Genomic DNA, 23414 nt, shown 5'->3' on the forward strand with positions numbered 1-23414 from the left:
AGAGGGACCTGGCAACCCTACGTTTATCCTTCCTCATGATTGGTTTCCTAGAAAAGGTTTTTGTTCCATTGAAACCTGATTATTTTCTTCTTGATTTTGCTGTTTTATTTATGATACTGTAGTGTCTGGGTCTCACTCCACAGTCCCATGCCCTGCTTGTGGGGCCATCACAGGAGGCTTCAGAAGCTTGGCCACAGTCAGCTTTCCATTCGTCCATTAAGCAGTCACAAACCTTAATTCTTGCAGTTTCATACAAGGGTTCACAAGGCAGTTCTCACTCTCTTCCCCTGACTGCCTTTAGTCACTCCCTTCCCCATGCTCATGTTGCACCTTCCATGGGGCTGGGGCACGTGCTCCCTCCGCACCTTTGGCCACCCAACTCCTTTCCATTGTTTTCCTGAAATCATCCCCTAACTTGGCCCTGCCACCTGGAATCTCTCTGTGGAGTCTTTGTACGCGCCTTGCTCTCAACCCCTGCCAACGCAGTGGCACGCCTTCCCTCGACTTTAGCCCCCAATCACCACATACAACCGACCGTGACTCCACAAACCTCTTAAAGGTGTCTTGCCCCTTTCCCACATCCTGCACCACAGATACCATCACAGCAAACCCTTGCAATAGTTGGTCAATATTATTTCCATCAAGCAGACAATGCTGAAAGATAGTGACTTGCCTGAAACCACACATTGAATCTGTGGCAGGTTTGAAACTTGGACCTTTCTAATACCACCTTGCCTTTTACTAGATGCAGTTGACTGTGCATACTTTTCTGTCCAGAAAATTTTTATGGTGCTTCTAGGACTTTGTAATTAGAAAGTGGCTTGTTTTAAGACTTGGGAGTGTAACATCATGTTGATTTTGTTTCTAATTAAGTGGGATGGGATGTGTGAAGAGCTCTGAGGAAGTGGCAAATTGAGTCTGTTTAGTACAAAAAATATTATTAACCAGTGGTAGAACTTGCTAATAAATTTACTGGTCTTTATTAAATATTGAGTAATAACTCTGCCTAAAGTTCTAGCAAGTTTACATCCCAATAAAAGTCACATATACAACGCTAAGTGTTGCTAGCTCGGATCTTAAGTGAATGGGAAATTGTGTGTGAGTTGTTCTAGCAAGCTTTGACTACACCAGTGTGGTGTTGTGGTTAAGAGCAATGGTTTTTAGCGGGGGACTCTGATCTGGAGAACCAGGTTTGATTCCCCAGTCCTCCACATGGGCAGCGGAGGCTAATCTGGTAAACTGGAATTGTTTCCCCACTCCTACACATGAAGCCAGCTGGGTGACCTTGGACTAGTCACAGCTCTCTCAGCCCCACCTACCTCACAGGGTGTCTGTTGTGAGGAGGGGAAGGGAAGGTGATTGTAAACCGGTTTGATTCTTCCCTAAGTGGTAGAGAAAGTTGGCATATAAAAAACAACTCTTCTTCTTCTAATTAATGTTTCAACTTACATTTCTTTTTTAAAAATAAATATTTTATTAAAATTTTACAAACAAACATATCATCACACATACATTCATACACAGTTTATACTCCTTCGGGGAGTCTATTCATCTTACATCTCAAAAATCTTTTACATTAATTTAAATATTATTCCTACGAATCTATCCCAATTGTTGAACATAATCAATATACCCTTCCAATTTTCGTTGAAATTCATCAGTTGTCTTCTCTTTTATCAAGCTAGTCAACTTAGCTAGCACAGCAAATTCTTCCATTTTCTGTTGCCACCTTTCCGCATCTGGAATATCTTCCTGTTTCCAAAATGTTGCCAACACCAATCTGGCTGCCGTTGTCATATAGGCAAATAATTCTCCCAAATTTTTGTCCATTTTGTTAGGTTCAATTCCTAGTAACATAGTTTCTGGATTCAATGGGAATTTGATTTTTAAAACTTTCTGCATTTCTTGATGCATTTGTATCCAAAATTTCTTGACTTTACTGCATGACCACCACATATGAAACTATGTTCCATCTGTATCTTTACATTTCCAACACCAACTATCATATGATTCGTCCATTTTTTTTATATCCATCGGTGTGATGTACCATCTAAAAAACTGTTTATACCAATTCTCACGTAAGTTATTGCTAGCCGTGAATTTAATTGATTTAGTCCAGAGCCTTTCCCATTGTTGAAAAGTTATCGTCTTTTTGAAATTGTCCATCCATTTAACCATACATGTCTTGACTTGTTCTTGTTCTGTTTAACTTACATTTCTTTGATAAGTATGCTTAACCCCTTCTGTCCTGTCATTTAGATTGCAGTGGAGGTGACTAAATCTTTCATTGAGTACATTAAGAGCCAGCCAATTGTCTTTGAAGTATTTGGACACTACCAGCAGCATCCTTTCCCCCCTCTCTGCAAGGATGTCCTCAGGTATGTATCATCTGCATGACAAATGGAACCCAATGAATTGCTTTTTTTTCACTGGTTCTAGTTCAGCTAAATTTAACTTAGATAATAGTCTGAGGGCACATAATGCTTTTACATTGATAAAGTTATGTAGGTCTTGGTCTGGGCAACCATGAGAGCCTGATGTAAACTAGTCAGGTGACCCATCAGGACTATGTGTGAATGAGCCACCAAAAACCTTGGTTAATCTTGATTCTTGGGTGGGTGAAGACAACTTCTGACTACCCCCTGAGTTCACAGTCAAGTGATCAGGTCCCTGGCACTTTCAAATGTAAGCTGTCTTTCTCTCTTTATCCTGCCCTTCCTCCAAGGACCTTAGGGAGGCATGCACAGAGTTCCCATCCATCCTGATTTTATCTTCACAACAACCTAGTGTGGTAGGTTAGGCTGAGAGGGGAGACTAGCCTAAACTCATCCACCCACAGGGATTGATTCATCCTTATTCTCATTTTGTTGCCTTTATTTAATTGGTGTTCCTTGGTTTTTTACAGCCCCCTAAGACCATCCCGACGTCATTTTCCACGGGTCATGCCATTGTCCAAACCAGGTAGGAAAGAGGTTACTCTTTAGCATGGTCATTAGTGGGAACCTAAGAGCCAGAAGGACAGGAGATGGGGGAAGACTGTTGTGGTTTGGTATTCTGATGTTCCCATAAGGAGTGTAACCCCCATATAGATGAGACACTCCAAATTAGAGCAAGCACATTTCAGTTCTGACATTTGTATACTTCCAGTGCTAGAGAGATCAGGCTGTTGTGTAGGGGTGCTCCTAGGGACACTGAGATCCATAGGGAGGATCATTCATCAGTTGCGAACTCTGCTGTTTACACTGGATGTCTCTGCTAACACTGCTTTTATTGATTTCCCGACACTATGATCACAATTTGAAGTTGCTTGATGTTAGCAAGAGCAGCTATCCCTCTACATTTTGGCATGGGGAGTGGCTGCAGTATCTTGGGCACCTTTTAATTGGTTCCCATAAAATCAGTTCCGAGCAAATCATCCCCTGCCAAGCAATGTTGAATTTTTCCTATTTGATAAATATATACTACTTTCCCCCTTAATTTCCTTCAGTTTGTTTACCTCAAAATTATTTCCCGTCAGATCCTCTTAAATCAATCCCCCCTCAATTAATTTACCTTTACTAATTTCCTGTCTGTCCCTGGAAAAACAAGAGAAATCACTCATTTTTCACTCAGGTTATATAAGCCTGCTCAAAATCTTTTGTCAGCATTCTAATAAGCACCCAGTTGTTTGCTCCCCTGCCATTTCCACAGCCTGTCTCTACTACACTACCCCTCCAGGCTTAACAATTAGTCAGGTGCCAATGTGGCATTTAAGCTTCAGCTATAGGGATGGGCAGAGATTTAACCATGTAAACCCTTTTTGGACTCTCCTCTCAGCCTACTGTCCTTTTAAAAACACACACATGCCCTGCAACAAGGATGCACCTTTAATAACCCAATTTCTCAGCATACACACCCAAGTGGTTAGTAGGTTGGTCTCTTCTTGGGTGACTTCATCCCAAGGCCTATACTTAACCTCTGTCACCACAAAATCTCAAACCTTCGCATACTTCTCTTAACCTGTGCTTGCAAACAGCTCTTCATCTGTAGTGAAAAAGATTGTCTTCTTTCATTCAGAATGCAGACAACTAATGTGGGTGCAAGCAGACAAGACAGAAAAATAGCTTGTGGTTGAGTAACTTTTATGGACCTGTTTGTAAGGCTCTCCTAGCCCTCAGTGAAATATGTAGGGCTGGATTATCAACATACTTCAATAGGAGATGAACTGAGATCTTAAAACACCAAATAGCTCACCCAGATTTGTTTGCCTTTATTTTTGCCCTGTAATTCCAATGTTTCTCTGTTGTAGTGCCTGCAACAAAGCTAAGTGCCATGACCAGGCCCAGCGCTGGCCCCTGCCAGTGCAAGTACGACCTGATGGTATTCTTTGAAATCTGTGAGCTGGAGGCTAATGGCGAGTAAGTGACTCAAGTCAAGAGGTGGCATATAACTTTTACTTTTATTTCATTTATACCCCTCCCTTTCCTGGGATGTATTTATTTATTTTCTATATAAGTAAATAGTGTGTATGTAAATGTCAAAGAGGGTAAAATACTGCCTATTGAGAAAAGGGCATCAATAAATTCCTTAGCAGGTTATCCTGAATAATGCAATGTGCTATCTTTGGGCTGTACAATATGGTCATAATAATTTATTTTGGGACAAGTTTCTGTAGAACCAGGAACTCTTCTTTTTCCTAATTCTTAACTCTGAATGCCTTTCACTTGAGAAGATATTTTACTGTTCACCTTTCACTGGGCTTGAGTGTTCTTGTTCTCCCTGTGATCCCATGCTCTCTCACCTTCCTTTCTGCCCTGAAACATCAAGGGTAGTTATGAGAAACATTGTACAGTAAAAGCTTTGTTATCTGGGATTTGATTATCCAGAATGCTTAGGTAACCAGCATTGCCAATTACTATAGGACAGTTACTATGGCGTTCCAGATGGAGTTGGATTTGGTCGCTGTGGATTCCTTTGGGTTAGAGAAAGGGACAGAGCAATAAGCTTGGGTATCCAGCACACCCCTGTTCCCCATGAACGTCAGATAACAAAGCTTTTACTGTCCTTTGAAACCGAAGGGTGGATGGGGCAAGCCATCACAACTACAGCATTATGCCTGAAGGCATGAACCACAGTAATGTGGTGCAGCACTAATTGTCCCTTTGTAGGGTTGTGGCTTGGAATCACAGTTGTGTGGTTGCCCAGGGTGATTTCACTTCAGTGCAAAGCTAGCACACGATTGTCCTGTGGGGGGAAAAAGACTAATATGTGGACATGTCTTTAGCATGATAATGTTGGGAACACAGATGAGGCTCACTAACAGTAGATTTACTTGCCCTGTTTCTGGGGCTGGTGATTCGGGCAGACATTCCATAATTGTCTCACCGAGGTTCTCTTTTCCAGTTATATCCCTGCTGTTGTGGATCACCGTGGAGGAATGCCTTGCCATGGAACATTCCTGCTGCACCAGGTATTGCCTGTCCCATCCCTTGAGCCCACTGACCCCTGACTAGTGCTGCACTAGATTTGCATGGGATTTTGTTTTCAGCACAGAAGTTGCTGATTTAGGAGGGAAAGCAAAGACAAGCCATCCATCATGGGGAAAATAACCATGTTTTGCCCCAAATGACTGGCCCTTTGGAGCTTTTTGGCAGCACAATTTACAGTCTTCCCCTTCTCTTGGCAAAGAGGACTTCTAAGTAAACAATCCACAGAGGGATCTGCACCCTTTCCCCACCCTTGGTAAACTGTTGAGAGAGAAGGGTGAATGTGGACCATGCTACAGATCACCTGGTGTAGTGATTGAGAGAAGTGGCTTGGAGCAGTGGACTCTGATCTGGAGAACCGGGTTTGATTCCCCACTCCTCCACATGAGCTGCAGATGCTAATTTGGTGAACTGGATTTGTTTCCCCACTCCTCCACATGAAGCTAGCTGGGTGACTTTGGGCTAGTCACAGCTCTCTTATAGTTCTCTCAGCCCCACCTTCCTCACAGGGTGTCTGTTGTGGGGAAGGGAAGGTGATTGTAAGCCGCTTTGAGTCTTCCTTAAGTGGAAGAGAAAGTCAGCATATAAAAACCAACTCGTCTTCCTCCTCCTCCTCCTTGAAGGACCACTTTAAGGGATGTGATCTGCAGTGGGGAGTGCATCCTTCCCCCTTTCTTGGCCAAGCTGCAGTCATCTTAAAGGAGGCAAACATTTTTGCTCCTCTTTGCAAGCAACCTGAAAAATCACTGAAAAGGGGGCCTGGCCTTTTCACAGAGGGTGAAAGGTTTCAGCTCCACCAACTGTCACAAGTCTTGTAACAACTGTCTCCTATCTCTCTGGGCACGGTGGATGGCAGGGTATCCAGAGGAGGATCACAGTCACCTTGGTGCATGAGACAGGCAGCCACATCCACTGGAAGGAAGTGCGAGAGCTGGTTGTGGGTAAGCAAAGCTAGATTTGGCCCCCCTTTCCCTACCCTTTCAGACAGTTGCCTGAAAAGAACAGAGCAGAGCAGTCAGTCCTAAATGCTACTGGAACCTGAGAGGCTGCTGTATGAATACAGATGCTAACCACTGGGGCTCAAAGTAGTTTTTTCTTCCCCTTTCTTTTTTTGGTTGGGCTACAACATAAGAACATCCCTACAGGTTGTAAATTCAGTCAGGCAGAACTTAGACTTGATGCTGGAATATTATGGTTGCCAGGTCCCCCTTTGCCACCAGCGGGAGGTTTTGGGGGCAGAGCCTGAGGAGGGCAGGGTTTGGGGAGGGGAGGGACTTCAATGCCATAGAGTCCAATTGCCAAAGCGGCCATTTTCTCCAGGTGAACTGATCTCTATTGGCTGGAGATCAGTTGTAATAGCAGGAGATCTCCAGCTAGTACCTGGAAGTTGGCAACCCTATGGAATATAGTACAGTGAAAGCCATCTGCTTTGCACATTGTGGAGAGCTGGTCTAGCCCTAAAACCTCAGGGGCTGGAAGGCTTGGTTGAAGTAATTATCTTTGCTTATGTAGGCAAATTCTGAGAGGCTGCCAAATTATACAGAGAGAAATAGTCATAGTCTGATAGGCCCGCTGCTACCTCTCATTGTTCTCAAAGCAGCATGGATCTATATGGTGAGAAGTGTTTAAATGCATTGGCAGCCATATCTGGACCCCAAAATTGACAAGAGAGAACAGGTGTAAGGGTTGTATCCCAGCTAAAGAGCATCACATCACTTTAGAGTGTCAGAGACATAGGCCATTTATGCACGGGAGGTTTTGCCTTGGATTTACTGCTCTCTAGATGCACATTTTCCCCATCTGAATTCTCAAATCTCTGCATGGGGGCTTATTGTTGAGTTTTGAGAATTTGGATGGGGAAAATGTGCATCTAGAGAGCAGTAAATCCAAGGCAAAACCTCCCATGTATAAATGGCCATACTCTCTTTGACTTCCCTTCAGGCAGTGCAAGGAGAAAGTAATTGAGCATTATTTTCTGCTTACAGGTCGGATCAGAAACACTCCAGAAGGTGATGAATCCCTCATTGACCCCAACATCCTCTCTCTGAACATACTGTCATCAGGATACATCCCTCCCTCCCAGGATGATCGGTGAGTTTGACCATGCAGTCTCCTAGCATGCTGTGTTCATATAACCTGGGGCATAATGGGCCTCCATGAAGGTCTTCAGGGAATGTAAGCTAAACTACATGTTAACTGTGCACAAGTGAGCCTCAAAAACACCAATCTGACTTTTTGCAGACAGATGTGATGCTGGGGAACTAACTTTCCCAAGCATGCCAGGGTTCAGGAGAGGGAGACAGGAGGAGAAAGGGCTTCAGCCTTCCCTCCCACACTGTTTTCCCAAGCCAAAATGACCATGGTGGGTCATATTTGCCCTGCTTCCTGACATGTTATAGGTTATGTGTTGTTTGGCCTTAAGTATGTGGGAGGAGGTTTTATTTCCAAAGCCCCTCCCCTTTACTGCAGGGCAGCCAATAGGCTGAAACCATGGCTGAATATCCAGATTAGCAAGGAGAAAGACCACTGGGTCCTAAATAATTTCCTCTTGAATCCCCCTGACAAGAGCTTTACCAGGCTGGTAACTGATATTCCAGACAAACAAGCTAATTTTCCTTAGATCTTATTTAGTCTTGGCCATGAACATGTGCTACCTTGTCATAGAATGGCCAGGAGACTACAGCCATTTAAATAGGATTCTTGGATTGCTCCTCTGCTTTTACTGTAGTAACAATTGCTTTGTTGCATTAAAATGGTTCTGGCAGAATTTTGAAAGCCTTTTGAAATAACAGCATAGGAGAAGTTGCTTCCCATACTGTGAAGGCCTAATATCTCATACGGCTTTCTGAGTGAGTCCAAAGCCAGGCTTCAGTTCAGCAATGTGATAATGTCTGCCAAACTATTCTGCTGTGCTGCCTAGGATAACAAACCTTGTACCTCTCATGTCTACCATTGCAATATGATTGAACAACTATCCTACAGCTTAGTGGTGCTTGTGCGGATGCCTCAGAGGCCTGTTACTGCTTCCATGTCTTGTGTAGTAGGGACTGATATTCTGGAGAAAGATAACATGAGACAACTAGGATTTGTCAGCAGTTGCTTGGAGATCTTTCTAGGCTCCTTGGGACTTCACTAGTAGTACTTTCATCAAACACTTTATGACTTGGAATGAATCCCAGAAGATGGTATTGTGTTGTGGCACTGGTCATTCATAAGACAGAAGACTGAGTTTGGTACTATGGATGGTGTGATGATGCTATTATACATGTTCTACTATAAGAGTGGCAGGCAGGAGGAAACATGCATTCCATTCCAAGGTTTCTCTCACTTTGGGGGGGTGTTGTTGAGGAAAGCGATTCCCTCGTCCTGTTGCAGATCTTTGACTGCTCCCTCATTTTGTTTGTGGGAGTCCCCTGTTCCCCAGGACCAGCTTTTCAAGGGACATTTCACATGTGGCAGGAAATGGGAAGTGAACAAGTCCTGCTCTGCTGATGGAAATCCTTTCAGTCAGTGGAGATTTTCTTCATGATCCAAGCTGAGATCTAGACGTATCTAGCTGTACAGGTCTACTTTATCATTAATGAAATAGCCAAGTACCTTTTATCGGGCTTGTTCCTCAGCATTCATTTCTAGTCAGATATTTAATATACATCATTGGTCCAAACCTTTGATTAAAAAAACCCACAGGTTTATATAGGTGAGTGTGAAAATGTTGAGACAGGGTGCAATGTGGATAAAGCTGTAGATGAGGGAAAGTGTTACTGTATGCGATAAACAGCAGAGGCTGACGAAGAGCTTAAATGAAAAATGGATTGTCTGAGGTGAGTCAGCCTGGAGCAAGGATTATGCATTGCAAGGTGGCAGTGGTAAAAAGGAACAAGAATGGTCTCAAAACTGGGCTGTTTTTTAATCAACGAAGAAGCCGCTGCATTGATTAATGTGGAGGGAAATGTAATTTATATAAAGATGCTTCCAGATGACAGTTTATCCAGCAGCAGTGACTACAAACCAGGAAGCAAAACATAAAGTACCTTGTAATAAAAGAACCTGTAGTCACATCGTGGATGTTTAGTACTACTGTTGCTGATGCTGCTGAACAGTTGCTTTTCTCCTGTTTTGATCTTGCTAGTGTGTTTGGCTAATGGGGATAAGAACAGGCAACAACTGGCTCGCAGGTATCCAGGATAAAATCGTACTGGTTACCTGAAAATGTGTTATGTATGATGAATGAAGGAAGCTGATGGGTTGGATCTAGTGGAAAATTTCTGCTGCCAGAAAGGGGGGTGATTTTTTGCCAAATATCCCATTTGCTGCAAACCCCCAACTGTCCCCCCGTGCTGTTTATGGGAGTCCCCTGTACCTCAGGATCAACATTTCTGGGCATTTTGCACTATAGCAGGAGGGAGGAGGCAAAGAAGTCCTGCTGTGCTGACAGAAATCCCTTCTGTCCATGGAGATTTCCATGTGGCTGGGAAGCACCCAGGGGTGTGGTGGTATTGGCTTAAAGCAGTGGTTCCCAACCTTTTTCGAGTAGCGACCCCCTTTTACAATTGCCAAGTAACCTGCGACCCCCGCCACATTAGCATAAAGCCCCCCATTCCTTTTTACCTCAGGCTCGCCTCCCCCATTTGGGGGGGCGAAGCAACAAGTGCCCCCCTTCTCCTTTCCACCTCAGGCGCGTCCCTCCACTGGGGACCCCGAAGAGGAGCAACAAGTGCCCCCTTTCTTTTTTACCTCAGGCTTGCCTCCCCCATTTGGGGGGGGGGAAGAGACACAACAAGTGGCCCCTTTATCCTTTCCACCTGAGGCGCACCCCTCCATTTTGTGTGTGTGAGGGGCCTGAATAGAAGCAACAAGCGCCCCCCCTTTCCTTTCCCCCTCAGGCTCGCCCCTCCATTTTGTGTGGGGGGGGGGCGAAGAGAAGCAACAAGTGCGCCTCCCTGATTTTCCCTCAGGCGCGCGCCCCCCATCCATTTTGGTGCTTCTCTTTTCCCGCGCAAAGTGGGCGAGCTCGGCTGGCCCTCCGGTCTCTGCAACCTCCTCCTCTTCCCGCCCCCGAAGGAGGAAGAGGAGAAGGAGGGAGGGCTGGAGCGGCGCTAGAACCACCCACCGCGACTGGCTCCGCTTCGCCCTTCCGAGGGGGGCTGACTCACCGGCAGGGAGAAGAGGCAGGCGAGGGGGCAAAGTCCCCGCCGGCCAGGAAAGCAGCGGCACCTCCCGCGCGCCCCTCCGACTCCCGGCGCCACTTCTGGTCGCCCGGCACCTCTCCTCCCCACCGCCGCTGAGGTAAAAGCGCGAAGGGGCTGCCGCGACCCCCCAGAAAACACTTCGTTACCCCCTTGGGGGTCGCGACCCACAGGTTGGGAACCACTGGCTTAAAGGAATTAAAAGCAAACTGTCCTAATTGCTCAGTCCTGTTATGCATTGCTCAGTTTCACCTTGGTGACTGGAATAAATGCATATTTTGGGTATAGTTTTTCTATTTCTTTCTCACTCAAGCTCTCCAGCTGTGGACAGGAGACTTAAGCATGACTTTTATAGGAGTTAATGGGTTTAGTTTGGTTTGTTTACATTTTATTATTTAATTAATCTGTAACATTTAATCGCTTCCACTTTCTGCTAAGCAAGACACCCCAAGCAAAATATATGATTAAAATAAATATGTAAATCTATAAAACATCGAGGGCAAGGGAAACAGAAAGGATTGTTCTAAGCTATCTGTTAGGGGAAAGTGGGTAGGAATCTTTGTATTCAAGAAGCTTTGTATTTTGTTTTTGCCTGTCTGTATCTCTACCTGGTGTATGAGCATTATTCCCAGCTGCCTTCATGGATGAAAACCATACTACTATCTTCCTTCTTGGCCACAGCCTCAGAGTTATCAAAAATTGCCAGTAATTGGCAGGAGGAGGAAGAAGGGGAAAGTTGCTGCAACTGAGGAAGACGTGAACAAATTCCCCAGCTTCCAGAAAGGGGGGGGCACCCTTTAATTTTGCACAGGCTTTTGGGTCTTGCTTTGGGTCTTGATGTTGGAGTGAGCAGCGCTTATGGGTGGGAATATTCCCAACCAGACTTTTGAACCTATTGCTTCAGCTCCCTGCTTTGCTATTGTATATGATCCCTTTGCTTTCCCTGAAACCAACTCCAAGCAACCATCTTTTGGGGTCTATATTCCCATGCTGACATGAAAAACTTCCATTGGCTTCATTCTTATAAATAAAGAGAAGAACTCTGAAATTCCTTACAGTCATGACCTTAAGCCTCCATAGTCCTGCAGTGGCAGCACACAGCTGCCATTTGGACGTTTAGGAGTCTTCAAATTTGATGGAATGCTCTCTGCATTTCAGTCAGACCTTTTAAAATCTGGGCAATCGTTGATCCAAGGATTTGAGGCACCACTTAGTCCAGGAAATCAAGTTGTCATTGCAATCTTTAGATGGTAGTATATCAGGGCTGTTCTGTTACTTTTCACATTTGTGATCAAGGTAATATATATCGGACTCAGTCATTTTATCGTCACAAGACCCTTGTGAGATAGGTTAGGCCTAATCAAAGTTTTGACTTACCCACCAAAAGAGGTTCATCACTGAGCAGGGATCTTAACGCCTGTTTCCACATTGCAGGTCCGGTACCCGATCCATTACCCCATGGCGGTTCTCAGTGTGTTAGGCCTGACACTTATAGTTGAGCCTGTGGGCCAGACTGGACACTACCTTTGCTGATTACTACCCCACATGGAGTAGGGAGCAAGGACTCACCTACCTGCCCAGCATACCTGGCATGCTTATTCCACCTTCAAAGATCTGCCTGGGGGGGGATTAGCATCCAAACTGGGTGTATGCGTGTACACATTGCACAACAGATGCCTGGATTTTATTAAGAAATTGACCACATGACCTGTATGCCTGATTCAACCCTTAAGCCCATAAGACAGAGTAGGTGGGGTAGAAGAAGCAGGCAAGTGGTCCCTTGCTTCTTACCATATCGAGGGTACTGATCAGCCAACATATCATCCAACCCAGCCAGCCCTTATCTGAATGATCTGGAAGCTTTGCTGTTTTCTGCTGCAGCTTGGAGTGGCATGGCCAGTGGGCAAGCAGGAGCTTTTTGGAGCAGGTCTTGGGTTTTTAAAACTGCACTATGGAACTGCTGCTGCCGCTGCTGTCGCCACCCATTTGAACACACACTAACCATGTGATTGTTTGTGTTTTTGCAGGCAGTTTCTTGATTCGGATATGCCTAGGTATTATTTGTTACCCTCCCCATTTTCTTTGACCTTTTCCTGTTCCTGATGCTTCCACACTCAAGTCAGCATTGCGGTTACCAATTCTATAGACTGACCTTCCCTCACCTGTTCCAGTATACTGGCTTTCTCTTTCTCTTCTGCATCATGGGGCTTCTTTTTTGTTCCATTTTGTCCCTTGGGGTTTTGGTTCTTTGTTTTCTTTTCTTATTTTTTTTTCCTCCCCCACTCCCACCCTTAGAAAGTTTTGTTCTTTTGGCTGGGTTTTCTTTCGTTTTGCTGCTGTTGTAATTTTTCTGATGGCATCTGTCAAAAACATGCTGACCCTTGCCCAGACTGGAGCCTTTCCCTTAAACTCCAGCTTTGGCACAAAAGCAGTTTGTAAGCTTGGGTTGCCAACCACCTGGTGGTTGCTGGAGATCTCCTGCTATTACAACTGATCTCTAGGCAACAGAGATCAGTTCCCCTGGAGAAAATGGCTGCTTTGGCAGTTGGACTCTATGGCATTGAAGTCCCTCCCCTCTCCAAACCCTGCGCTCCTCAGGCTTTACCCCCAAAATCTCCAGATATTTCCCAATCCAAAGCTGGCAACCCTATTGTGAGCTGATGCATGAGAAGCTGAGCTGGGTGAGCTAGGGAAGTGTGGTGGAAAATGCTATTGTGTGAAAGGCAAGAAGGAAAAAGACTTAATTTGTTATATGATGTGGGAAGGAAATACCGAATTCCCACAACATTTTAACTGTGATACTGATTATACATTTAGAATAGCTTCTAGAGAAATATGGGAGACAGTCATAGGAAACCTGTGAGCTATATATGATGAAGAAAGGTAAAAATACTGACTCAAACTACTGACAAAAAATCATTGGCTTGCTTCATTCAGGAAGTTAGACGATTTGAAGAAGGTTTAACCATAGCAGTAGCCAAAGAGTTAGTACTTTGTTCAGAATACACATTAAATTCAGTCTTTCTCTGTTTAATTTAATTGAAACATACTGGTCTAATATGGCAGAATCAGAGGTCTGTGAAACCAATATTAATATGGCGAGGGTGTGCCCTGCCACCAATTAATAATTAGCTTCAAAATTCTCTACATGGTTGCTCTTCTGGAGGCACAACACCTCCATATCTCCTTCTGTTGTTCTGAAATTCAGCCCTCATTGTCTCTCTGCTCCTTTTTGCCACATAGACATAGTTCCTGTGTGCCTTTAGACCCCATTGTCAACACTTTTCAAACAGGTTTATAAGTTTAGACACTGTTCCCTAGAAGCAGAAATGAGAGGTGTGTGTGGACTCTGAGCAGCTATTCCTCTTCCAAATTATTTTACATTTTGTAAATAAATAAATAGCTCCTGTTGATATCCTAGGGCTGTCGGAGAAATGTTATGGAGCCACATCAAATTTCAGTAGCACAGAACAAAATAAATAGGAGCCTGTCTCCCAAAATGTAGTGATTGTATACTGGAAATACTGTATAATGGAGTTGAAGTGTAGTTCATATTGATAAAAGTGAAGAACACTTCCCTGCTCCTAAATTCAGTCCCCAGAGTTGAACTTCTGACATCACTTTCCCTCCGCTGAGTTTCAATACCAGAAATGAACCATGTTAGGAGAAAAATTACCAGGAGGGTGGTGGAGACGGGTAGAACTGCACTGTGGTAATTGGAGGTGAGAATATTTAGCACTCCACTTCCTGTTTGCTCTTTCAGTCAGACTCCATCCCTTGCTTTCTGTGTGATTGAGGCAGATCCAGGTTTAAAGACATGGATCTGCAACTAACACATCTAGTTTAGCCCTACAGTACAAATATCCTTCTAACTTGGGTACCTTTTTACTCCTTGTGTGTGTGAGTGTGTGTTATGTGCCATCAAGTCACTTCTAACATGGCAACCCTACAAATTAATGACCACCAAAACGTCCTATCACTGAAAGTCTTGCAAACTGAAGACTGTGGCTTCCTTTATTGGGTCAATCTATCTCATGTTGGGTCTTCCTCTTTTCCTACTTTCAACTTTTCCTATCGTTATTGTCTTGTCCAGTGAGTTTAGTCTTCTTATGATATGACTGAAGTACAATAACTTCAATTTAGTCATTTTAGCTTCTAGGGAGAATTCAGGCTTGATGTGACTTAGAACTCACTTATTTGTCTTTATGGCGGTCCGTGGTATCCATAAAACTCTCCTCCAGCTGCTTGTACTGCTTGTACTTATGACATCATTCAGTTTCCATTGTGCTAGGCTCTGTTAAACTACCTGCTTTACTTTTACATTTTTGTCCGGTCTGCTTTCATATATTTATTTGCTAAAATATGCTAAAACATGCTAAAAATTCTAGAAAGCTTAGCTATGACTTCCTCCACATCCGTATACACCATAGTACCAAGCTCTGGTTTTCTGTTTGTCTGTTCGTGCTTACACGCGCACCCCCCAACCCAGTCCCGGTTCTATATGGTTTTTGGGAAAAGGGGACTGTAGGGAAGGAACTGGGGCCTGTTCACTATTTCCTTTATTAATTCTACTATAACAGAAAGTGCCATGAGGGCACCCGGCAGCTATACCAGATTTTTTTAGGTATATGTTGTAGCAGTTGAGAAGCCAGAAAATTCCTTATGCTCTTCATAGAGCAACCAAAGAATGCATGCAGTCTTCCTGTTAGATACAGAAAAGCAAGGTGATTTCAGTACTTGGAGAATTGGCAACCAGGATTCAAGTTCTCTCATGAAACCTAATTATTTTCTGGATTTGCTTCTTAGGATGTAAGTATCACAGCTGTATTTCTGCTGGGCAGGGAGAATAGTCAGCATTCCAGCTAGGCTGCACGTGCTCAAGAGAGGCAATGACATCACCAATAGATATAATCTTCGGAGTCTGCTTTTCTGCCATAGGGCCAATGTTCCAGAGCTCCTCCTTCAACAGTTTTCTGTCTTGTTCAGTTCTCTTTCGTTGCTTTATAGTAGGAGATGAGCTTGGGTAAAATTCTCAGTGGAAGAACTTGATACATCATGCATATTTGAGGTCAGACAGGAATTTTCCCTAGAATAGATTTAGTTTAATATCCCCATGTAATCTGTGGCACTGGCTCATTTTCCTGAGCCATCTGGATTTACTTATTGACTATATTTATTCCTCATTTTGAGATAGGCACCTTTGCATGCTGCTCCTTTCTGTTCAACACATATATCATGTGAGCTGATCTTTTTCAAATTAGCACAGTTGTTCAATTAGCACGACACAGTTTAGTGTGCCTTTAGATCCCTTTAGGCTGAGTTTTGCATTACCTGGGCAGCAAGGCTGATGATTCCCCATGGCTGATACTCCCACTGGTGAAGTTTGATACAGGGAATTATGTGGAAGGGGCAGATGATCTCACTGCTGCCTACCAACCTCCAGGTACTTAAACAACCACAAAAGCACTACTGGCAATAAATACACAACTCATAATATGCCAAGTGAATCTATTAAGCAAGCCTTATAACAATATCAAGCATTCCAACACTTGTCATAAGTGATGCATGACGAAACGTTTCTTGCAAAACAATCTTTACAAAGTGCAGTATGTCAATCAAGTACAAAGTTCATAGTTGCCAATAAAATGGGTATCAGGTACATCTTCCCATTTGCCAAATTATATTGTCAAACTGCTGCGAAATGGGAAGATGTACCGGATACCCATTATATTGGCAACTATGAACTTTGTACTTGATTGACATACTGCACTTTGTAAAGATTGTTTGTAAATATTGTCGAAGGCTTTCATGGTCAGAGTTCATTGGTTCTTGTAGGTTATCCGGGCTGTGTAACCGTGGTCTTGGAATTTTCTTTCCTGACGTTTCACCAGCAACTGTGGCAGGCATCTTCAGAGTAGTAACACTGAAGGACAGTGTCTCTCAGTGTCAAGGGTGTAGGAAGAGTAATATATAGTCAGAAAGGGGTTGGGTTTGAGCTGAATATTGTCCTGCAAAAGTAATCAGTCCATGTTCAGCCACTGGCCAACCTGAGAAATCAGCAGTGGCTGAACATGGACTGACACAAACAGGACACAGGGTCTTATTCCAAGACACTGAAAGACTGGACAATTCTACCAACTATTTTGTCAGATTGCACAGAGAAGCCATTGAAATTCATAAACATCAGCACAACTTTAACAGAAAAGAGGAGAGTTTAAGAATGAATAAGGCTTGGCTTCCTGTTCTAAAAAACCTCCAGACTAACAAAGACAACATTCAACAATAGCCATGCAGATTAGCTTTGGATTACACACATTAACAGACCACTTCAGGATACAATGGTTCCATATTAACATACCATACCCTCATTAGCACATTATCTTGATACTTACAGGACAAGGATTAGCACATTACTTTTACAGGACAATACTCAGCTCAAACCCAACCCCTTTCTGACTATATATTACTCTTCCTACACTCTTGACACTGAGAGACACTGTCCTTCAGTGTTACTACTCTGAAGATGCCTGCCACAGTTGCTGGCGAAACGTCAGGAAAGAAAATTCCAAGACCACGGTTACACAGCCCGGATAACCTACAAGAACCAATTGTTTGTAAAGATTGTTTTGCAAGAAACTTTTCGTCATGCACCACTTGTGACAAGTGTTGGAATGCATGATGTTGTTATAAGACTTGCTTAATAGATTCACTTGGCATATTATGCGTTGTGTATTCATTGCCAGTAGTGCTTTTGTGGCTGAATAACTATGTTTGGCACTCAATATTTTGTTTGATTGCTTAACCTCCAGGTACTAGCTGGAGATCTCCTGCTATTACAACTGATCTCCAGCTGATAAAGATCAGTTCACCTGGAGAAAATGGCTGCTTTGGCATTGAAGTCCCTCCCCCAAACCCCGCCCTTCTATTCTCCGCCCCAAAAATCTCCAGGTATTTTCCAACCCAGAGCTGGCAACCCTACTGCTGCCCATGCCAACTGCATTGAAACTCCCTGGGAACCAGTGAAGAGACCTCCCCTGTTTTAATCATTACTGGTGCAGCATGGGATCAATCACAAGGAATCAGCAGCTACGTGGCAAAGATATCATAGGAATTGCCCAAAGGTTGCAATCCTAAGCACACTTGCTAGGGAGTAAGGGCCAGTTCACATGTTACAAATACACTTAGCATCAGAAGTGCACTGCACTTTTTATGCCTGCTGTCCCACTGTGATTGCAATTGTGGTGTGTGGGGAGAAGGAGCTTCCCCCTTGCACTGTTTTTGTGTCCTGAAATTGCCCTGAGGAGCTGCTGGGGTAGATCCAACCATTCTGCTCAGCAAAGTTGGAAGCCATCACCCAGCCTAAGGAGCCTTCCTCTTCCACCAGAGGGCGAATTAATTAAGCTGGAAGAAGGCTTCAAACTTTGCTAAGTAAAAAAGCTGGATCTAACCTTCTGTTGCTTTGTTGCAAAAATTATGCATCTTACCTGGCTAGACATACTTTTTACAGTGGAACAAATAGCAGCTCTGTGGGGCCATTTCAGGATGCAAAAACAGAGGGAGGGACGGAATCCCTTTCTCCATGAGTGCTGTGGTTGCCATCAGAACTGGGCATGTTTCTGGGCAGTACAAAACTCCCATCACATGTCTGATATAAAATCCTCATGGTGGCCACGAGGACTTTGTAACATGTGAATTGGCCCTAAGTCCCATTGGATGCAATGAGGTTTACTTCTGAATAAGCATGTTTAGGATCATGCTCCATGTCTTATCTTTGATGAAGAAGAAGAGTTGGTTTTTATATGCCAACTTTCTCTACCACTTAAGGCAGAATCAAACCAGCTTACAATCACCTTCCCTTCCCCTCCCCACAACAGACACCCTGTGAAGTAGGTGAGGTTGAGAGAGTGTGACTAGTTCAAGGTCACCCAGCTGGCTTCATGTGTAGGAGTGGGGAAATAAATCTAGTTCACCAGATTAGCCACTGCTCCAAACCACCGCTCTTAACCACTACACCACACTGGCTGTTTGTATTGTTATGAGGTCTCTCTGATAACTCATTTGTCAGAAGTATGTAAAAGCTCTTCATTGGTTTGCTGCCCCAGCAGAACAAGATGGTTTATTGCAAGGGGGAAAGTGAGTTGTGCTGAATAGCGCAAGAAATTAATACCTAGATCCAGTTGCAAACTTTTCTGTGTAGTGTACATAGGTAGCTCCTTCATAACAGCTTCACATGAATAACCCCAGCCAGCTATGGTTGAAGAGCTTCTTTGACATGTTACTTGCAAATTACCAGCATTAGAAGCAAGATGCATTTCAGTCATACACCTGTCTTGCTTATCTGAGTGCAAATTCTGGACTTGGTCCCAGAACTTAAAGTCTTATGCTGACCCGCTTAGCAATATGATGCATGAGCCAACCTGTCTGTTGAAACTTAAGCTGCTACTTTCTACATTTTTCCAAATATTAATAATGCCAGCTGGTTCGAAAAATGAGAATGTTTTAATAGATATATATTTCCAGAAAGATGCAATGTGAAGAGGTAGGATTCAGTAGTTGAACTGGGTATAGTTTTCTTTTGCTGATATCCCTAGAAGGGTGTGTGTATCTGTGCACAGAAGCCAGCATTTATGGAGTGGCCTGTAATTCTGTGTTGGCTGGCTCAGTGTTAGCAGATGCTGGAAGAATGAATGAATGAATACCAAAGGATTTCTGCATGGATGCCCAGTTCAGGCAGGCATGGGGTTCCATACCCATAACTGTACACCACAAGCTCCCAAAAGCAGCACTTCCTACTCCTCACTTCCACATTTGTAAGCCACACTCAGTGGCATTTCCTCTGAAACTCTTGGCTGGATGCAGAATCCTGGGTCTCTTAACTAAAAGACATATCCAAACATTATCTACTTAACAATGTGTTTTAGGTTATGCATGTCTATTTAGATCCTTTTGGTTGTATAAATCTCAGATAGATATTCTCCCCCACTTTGGGCCATGTAATGGACTTTTTACTCTATCAAATTCTGCTAAGACTGTATGCCCCACTTTCTGTAAACTCTTGATGATCTTCTGCCCACTGGTAATGCAGGACCAGGAACCCCAAGTGGAAGGACTTTTTTTCCTAATGCATGAGAGGGGAATGTTCAATATGTGTTAGTTCATACTAGATTTCATGCTGTGACCCTGCCCTTCTACCACGGGGATGAAGGGAGAATTGTATCTGTTGATGCTTATTTGCCTGCACCAGTTTCACAATAACAGTGGCAGGACTTCATTTAATTCCTTATGCACCCCAATGTAGCTGCCTCCCCAGGTAGCTGTCCAGAGGAGACCATATAAACAGTGATTGCTGACATTTTAATTTCTTTGTGTATGTGTACATGTGTTTGTCTTGGGTTGCCTTCACTTGTAGCATTTCACTTGGAAATGACACTAGGTATTTCTATCTCACTTTTCTCTCACACTCCTGCTTGTTCTGTTCCCCTTCTGCCTTTCTCTCTTTCTCCTCTGACTTGTTTCTTCTTCTACCCCTCCCCTTACAATCCTCCTTTCCTAATCTTGCTTCCTCCCTGTCAGAGTTACTTGTCCTCCAGTGGCTTGTGTTTCGTTGATCCTACTTATGACTCTTTTAGTTTTGATTTTTTGCAAGATGCTCCAAATCAGTTCTCTCTTAATGTGAACATGCAATGTTTAGAATGGGATGGTAACTGTGCATCAACACCTAGTCAGATCCTCTTCATTGAGAGCCAACATCTGTTTCTCAGAGGTGGGCTGAGTGTAATGCATCATCTTCCAAGAGGAGCCCTGGCATCTCTTTAAAGAGGCTTCTGACTGTGTTGATGCTGAGTGTTGGTGAGCTGTGATAGTGGAATGTCCATGTAGAAATGTTTTTTGAAACATGAGGATGCTCAGACAGAGAGAAAATCCAGATATTGTGATCAACTTCTTCATATGGCTTCTGAAACAGTATTTAGTGAGTCCAAAACATTGTATCCGAGGCAATGGGCTCTGTATAGGGTGAAAAATGCTATTGAAAGAACAAGAGGGTATGGTTATGTATTTCATCAGAACATACATTTGCTTTAGAGGCTCCAGGCCTAAAAGAATAGTTCCCATTCCTAGACTGTGTGATTGTGCCATGTGTGATGTTCTTTATGGCAACCCTAACTTCAGGAGTGGCATAGAATGTCATAGCATCATGAATTATATTAGATTTTGCTGCCTAAAGACAGGTCGGGTATTTTTCATAGTACTCGCTTGACTCTGAAAGTCTGAAAGCTTCTTTGATCCCAAACAAAACAAGGCAAATTGTTGAGTGTTTTGTTTCCCAGTCTGCCCAGACACTTGGTACCTCTAGTAAGAGGTTCTGGGAAATCAGTGACCAAACAGAAAAACATTAGGGGTTAGAAAAGGCTGGGAAGAACTAGACTCCCTTGTAATTGTAGGTCAGGAAAGTGCCCTTAAAATCAGGAATTGGAGAAAAAAATGTAGATAATCAAATTTTATAGAGCTCAAGACTTTGGCAACTCTGGCTGTATGTAGAAAATGAACAGTAGAAGAGTTAGATGAATTAGATTAAATGACAACTTGTTTGGGCAAACATCTGGAGAAGTAATATTCGAGATGTGAAATGCCAGCTGCTTCTGGTGAGGTGAAACTGACTGCAGCACTGAGCATCCTCACTCTTTGTTTTCTTTTCTTAACATGCTTGCCAAAAATTAGCAGCTCCTTCCAAGAGAAGGAGGGTAGATTGTTTGTTGCACTGCATTTGACTGAAAAGATATGGCCCTGGAGTGCTTGAGGCAAAATTTGCAAGGACCAGCTTACTTTTGAATCAATAGAAGATCCATTCTTTCTTAGTACTTTCCTAATTCTCTCCACCACCCCCACTCCTTCTCCATTTCTTGTCACTTTGTCTTTCAGAGGGCATGTTTAAATTACATCCCAAGATGTTGCACTAGATCCATGGCTCTACCGTTTACTGGGACTATTTAAACAGAAATGAGTTTGTGATTTTCTACTAAGCTTCAACAAACCCAAAGGCTGGATTTGTTGCTTATTGCAGAATCAATATTGCTGAATGTCACCTGCATATAACTACCCTCTCTATTGATTCCATCTTCTTTCTGGCCCTTTTTGTTATTCCATCCTCTTTGATAGCTAAATGCATATCCTAAATCATTTCTGTCCATGTGACATCTGAAAAGAAATTCATACCATAAGCACCTGCCATCAGAATTCGCGCTGGTGCTTTCACTATTCTTTCAAACAAACAAACAAAGGAGTGTTTTTGAGCCAAGCACTCCAGGATAGCTGCATCCATTCAGCACAAAGATGTTTGCTTGTATGCATGTTTGCATATTGCTGTGGATATAATTCTCTCTATGTCGCTTGTTAGTTGATAGTGTGTTTTTTAATAAGCCTCTTGATGTTTTCTTGCAGGACGTTTTACCAGTTTGAAGCAGCATGGGATAGCTCCATGCACAATTCTTTGCAGCTGAATCGGGTTACCCCATACAGAGAGAAAATCTACATGACACTCTCGGCATACATTGAGGCAAGAACCATCAGTTCCTTCATAGCACCGCCCATAAATAAGCCATGCAGAGTTGGGCTTTGTAGAGAGGCTTTCATCTTCACTTGTTCCAGCCCCACCTTGTCTTAACCAGTTTTGTTCCTTGTGATTTGTACATATTCAGTTAAAGTTGACACGCTTATAGAACACTAGAATAGCATTGGAGGAAAGACACAGCACTGAAGCAAACCCTGTTGACATAAATTCTACTAAGGGCAAAACCAGTAGGATGGTGAGAGATACAAGAATAGATCTTTGCAACATTTTTAAAGGGCAGCTATGTGAGGGCTTGATTTGGACTGGATCCGCAGGGAGGGGAAGAAAGGGGGTTTAATCTTCCTGCTCTGCACAAATGGGTTTTGCCAATTGAAACAAACATCCCCCCCTCTATTGCTTTTAACCATGGAAAGGAAAATAGACAATATGGCATACCTCAATAAGAAACTTCTCTCACTCCCACCCTAGACAAATAGAGAGGTTAGGCAAAGCTCAATATAATTTATAGCCGGTCTGATGCAAGAAGTCCAGGCTCCCATTTAACCTGTAAAGGGCTAAAGATCTCAATAATGTTTAGTCACCTGACCTGATATTTTTGGATAATCCCCCCCAAAATACCTGTAGAAGTAACAAAAGTATGAGACCAAAAGTACTCCTGTTTGTCTATGAAAATTGTTATTCTTGTTCAACGATACATGTTTCTAACCAACGTGAATGTTTTTATATAAAGACCATAACATTTGGGCACCTAATAGCATATGTCACACACTTTGGATTACAAGTTGTCAAATTCCTTAATTCATACTATTTTCCATCAGTATGATTCTTGAACAACTTAGTTGAATGGTCTCAATAATTAATCCACATTCTTTGGTAGTTAGATGGAGCTCAATATAATTTGTGATCAGGTCAAATGTAAGAAGTCCAGACTCTCAATCAGCCCATAAGGTAGTAGAGGCAGGTAGCTGCTGCTACCTGCAGGACAACTAACTGGCATGCACAACATAGTGCTTTTAATTGCAGATGTGAATAAAGAGAAACCCGCCCTCTCTTAGGTTGCTGGTTCTTTGTGGCGGGGTTCCTGTATAGCTGCATGACAGGCAAAGGTTTAGTCAGCAATATTTCCTTATGTTGTATCCCAGGTGAAGGTAACTGCTCCAGATAACAGGAGTGTAAACTTTACGGCATGTTGAG

The 23414-nt window shown here is 43.2% G+C and overlaps 1 protein-coding gene across 1 annotated transcript in view; it reads left to right on the top strand.

The window, feature by feature from the left end:
- The window catches only part of KIF1A (kinesin family member 1A), a 115264-nt gene that overhangs the window by 80795 nt on the left and 11055 nt on the right, over window positions 1–23414 (top strand). Inside the window, exons 32-38 of the mRNA XM_056849277.1 lie at window positions 2260–2378; window positions 2906–2961; window positions 4289–4397; window positions 5383–5449; window positions 6322–6406; window positions 7451–7556; window positions 22091–22205. Of these exons, the coding sequence (XP_056705255.1) occupies window positions 2260–2378; window positions 2906–2961; window positions 4289–4397; window positions 5383–5449; window positions 6322–6406; window positions 7451–7556; window positions 22091–22205 (657 nt within the window). The remainder of the gene's footprint in view (window positions 1–2259; window positions 2379–2905; window positions 2962–4288; window positions 4398–5382; window positions 5450–6321; window positions 6407–7450; window positions 7557–22090; window positions 22206–23414) is intronic.

This window comes from Euleptes europaea, chromosome 5 (genome assembly GCF_029931775.1).
Source record: "Euleptes europaea isolate rEulEur1 chromosome 5, rEulEur1.hap1, whole genome shotgun sequence".
Taxonomy (NCBI): domain Eukaryota; kingdom Metazoa; phylum Chordata; class Lepidosauria; order Squamata; family Sphaerodactylidae; genus Euleptes; species Euleptes europaea.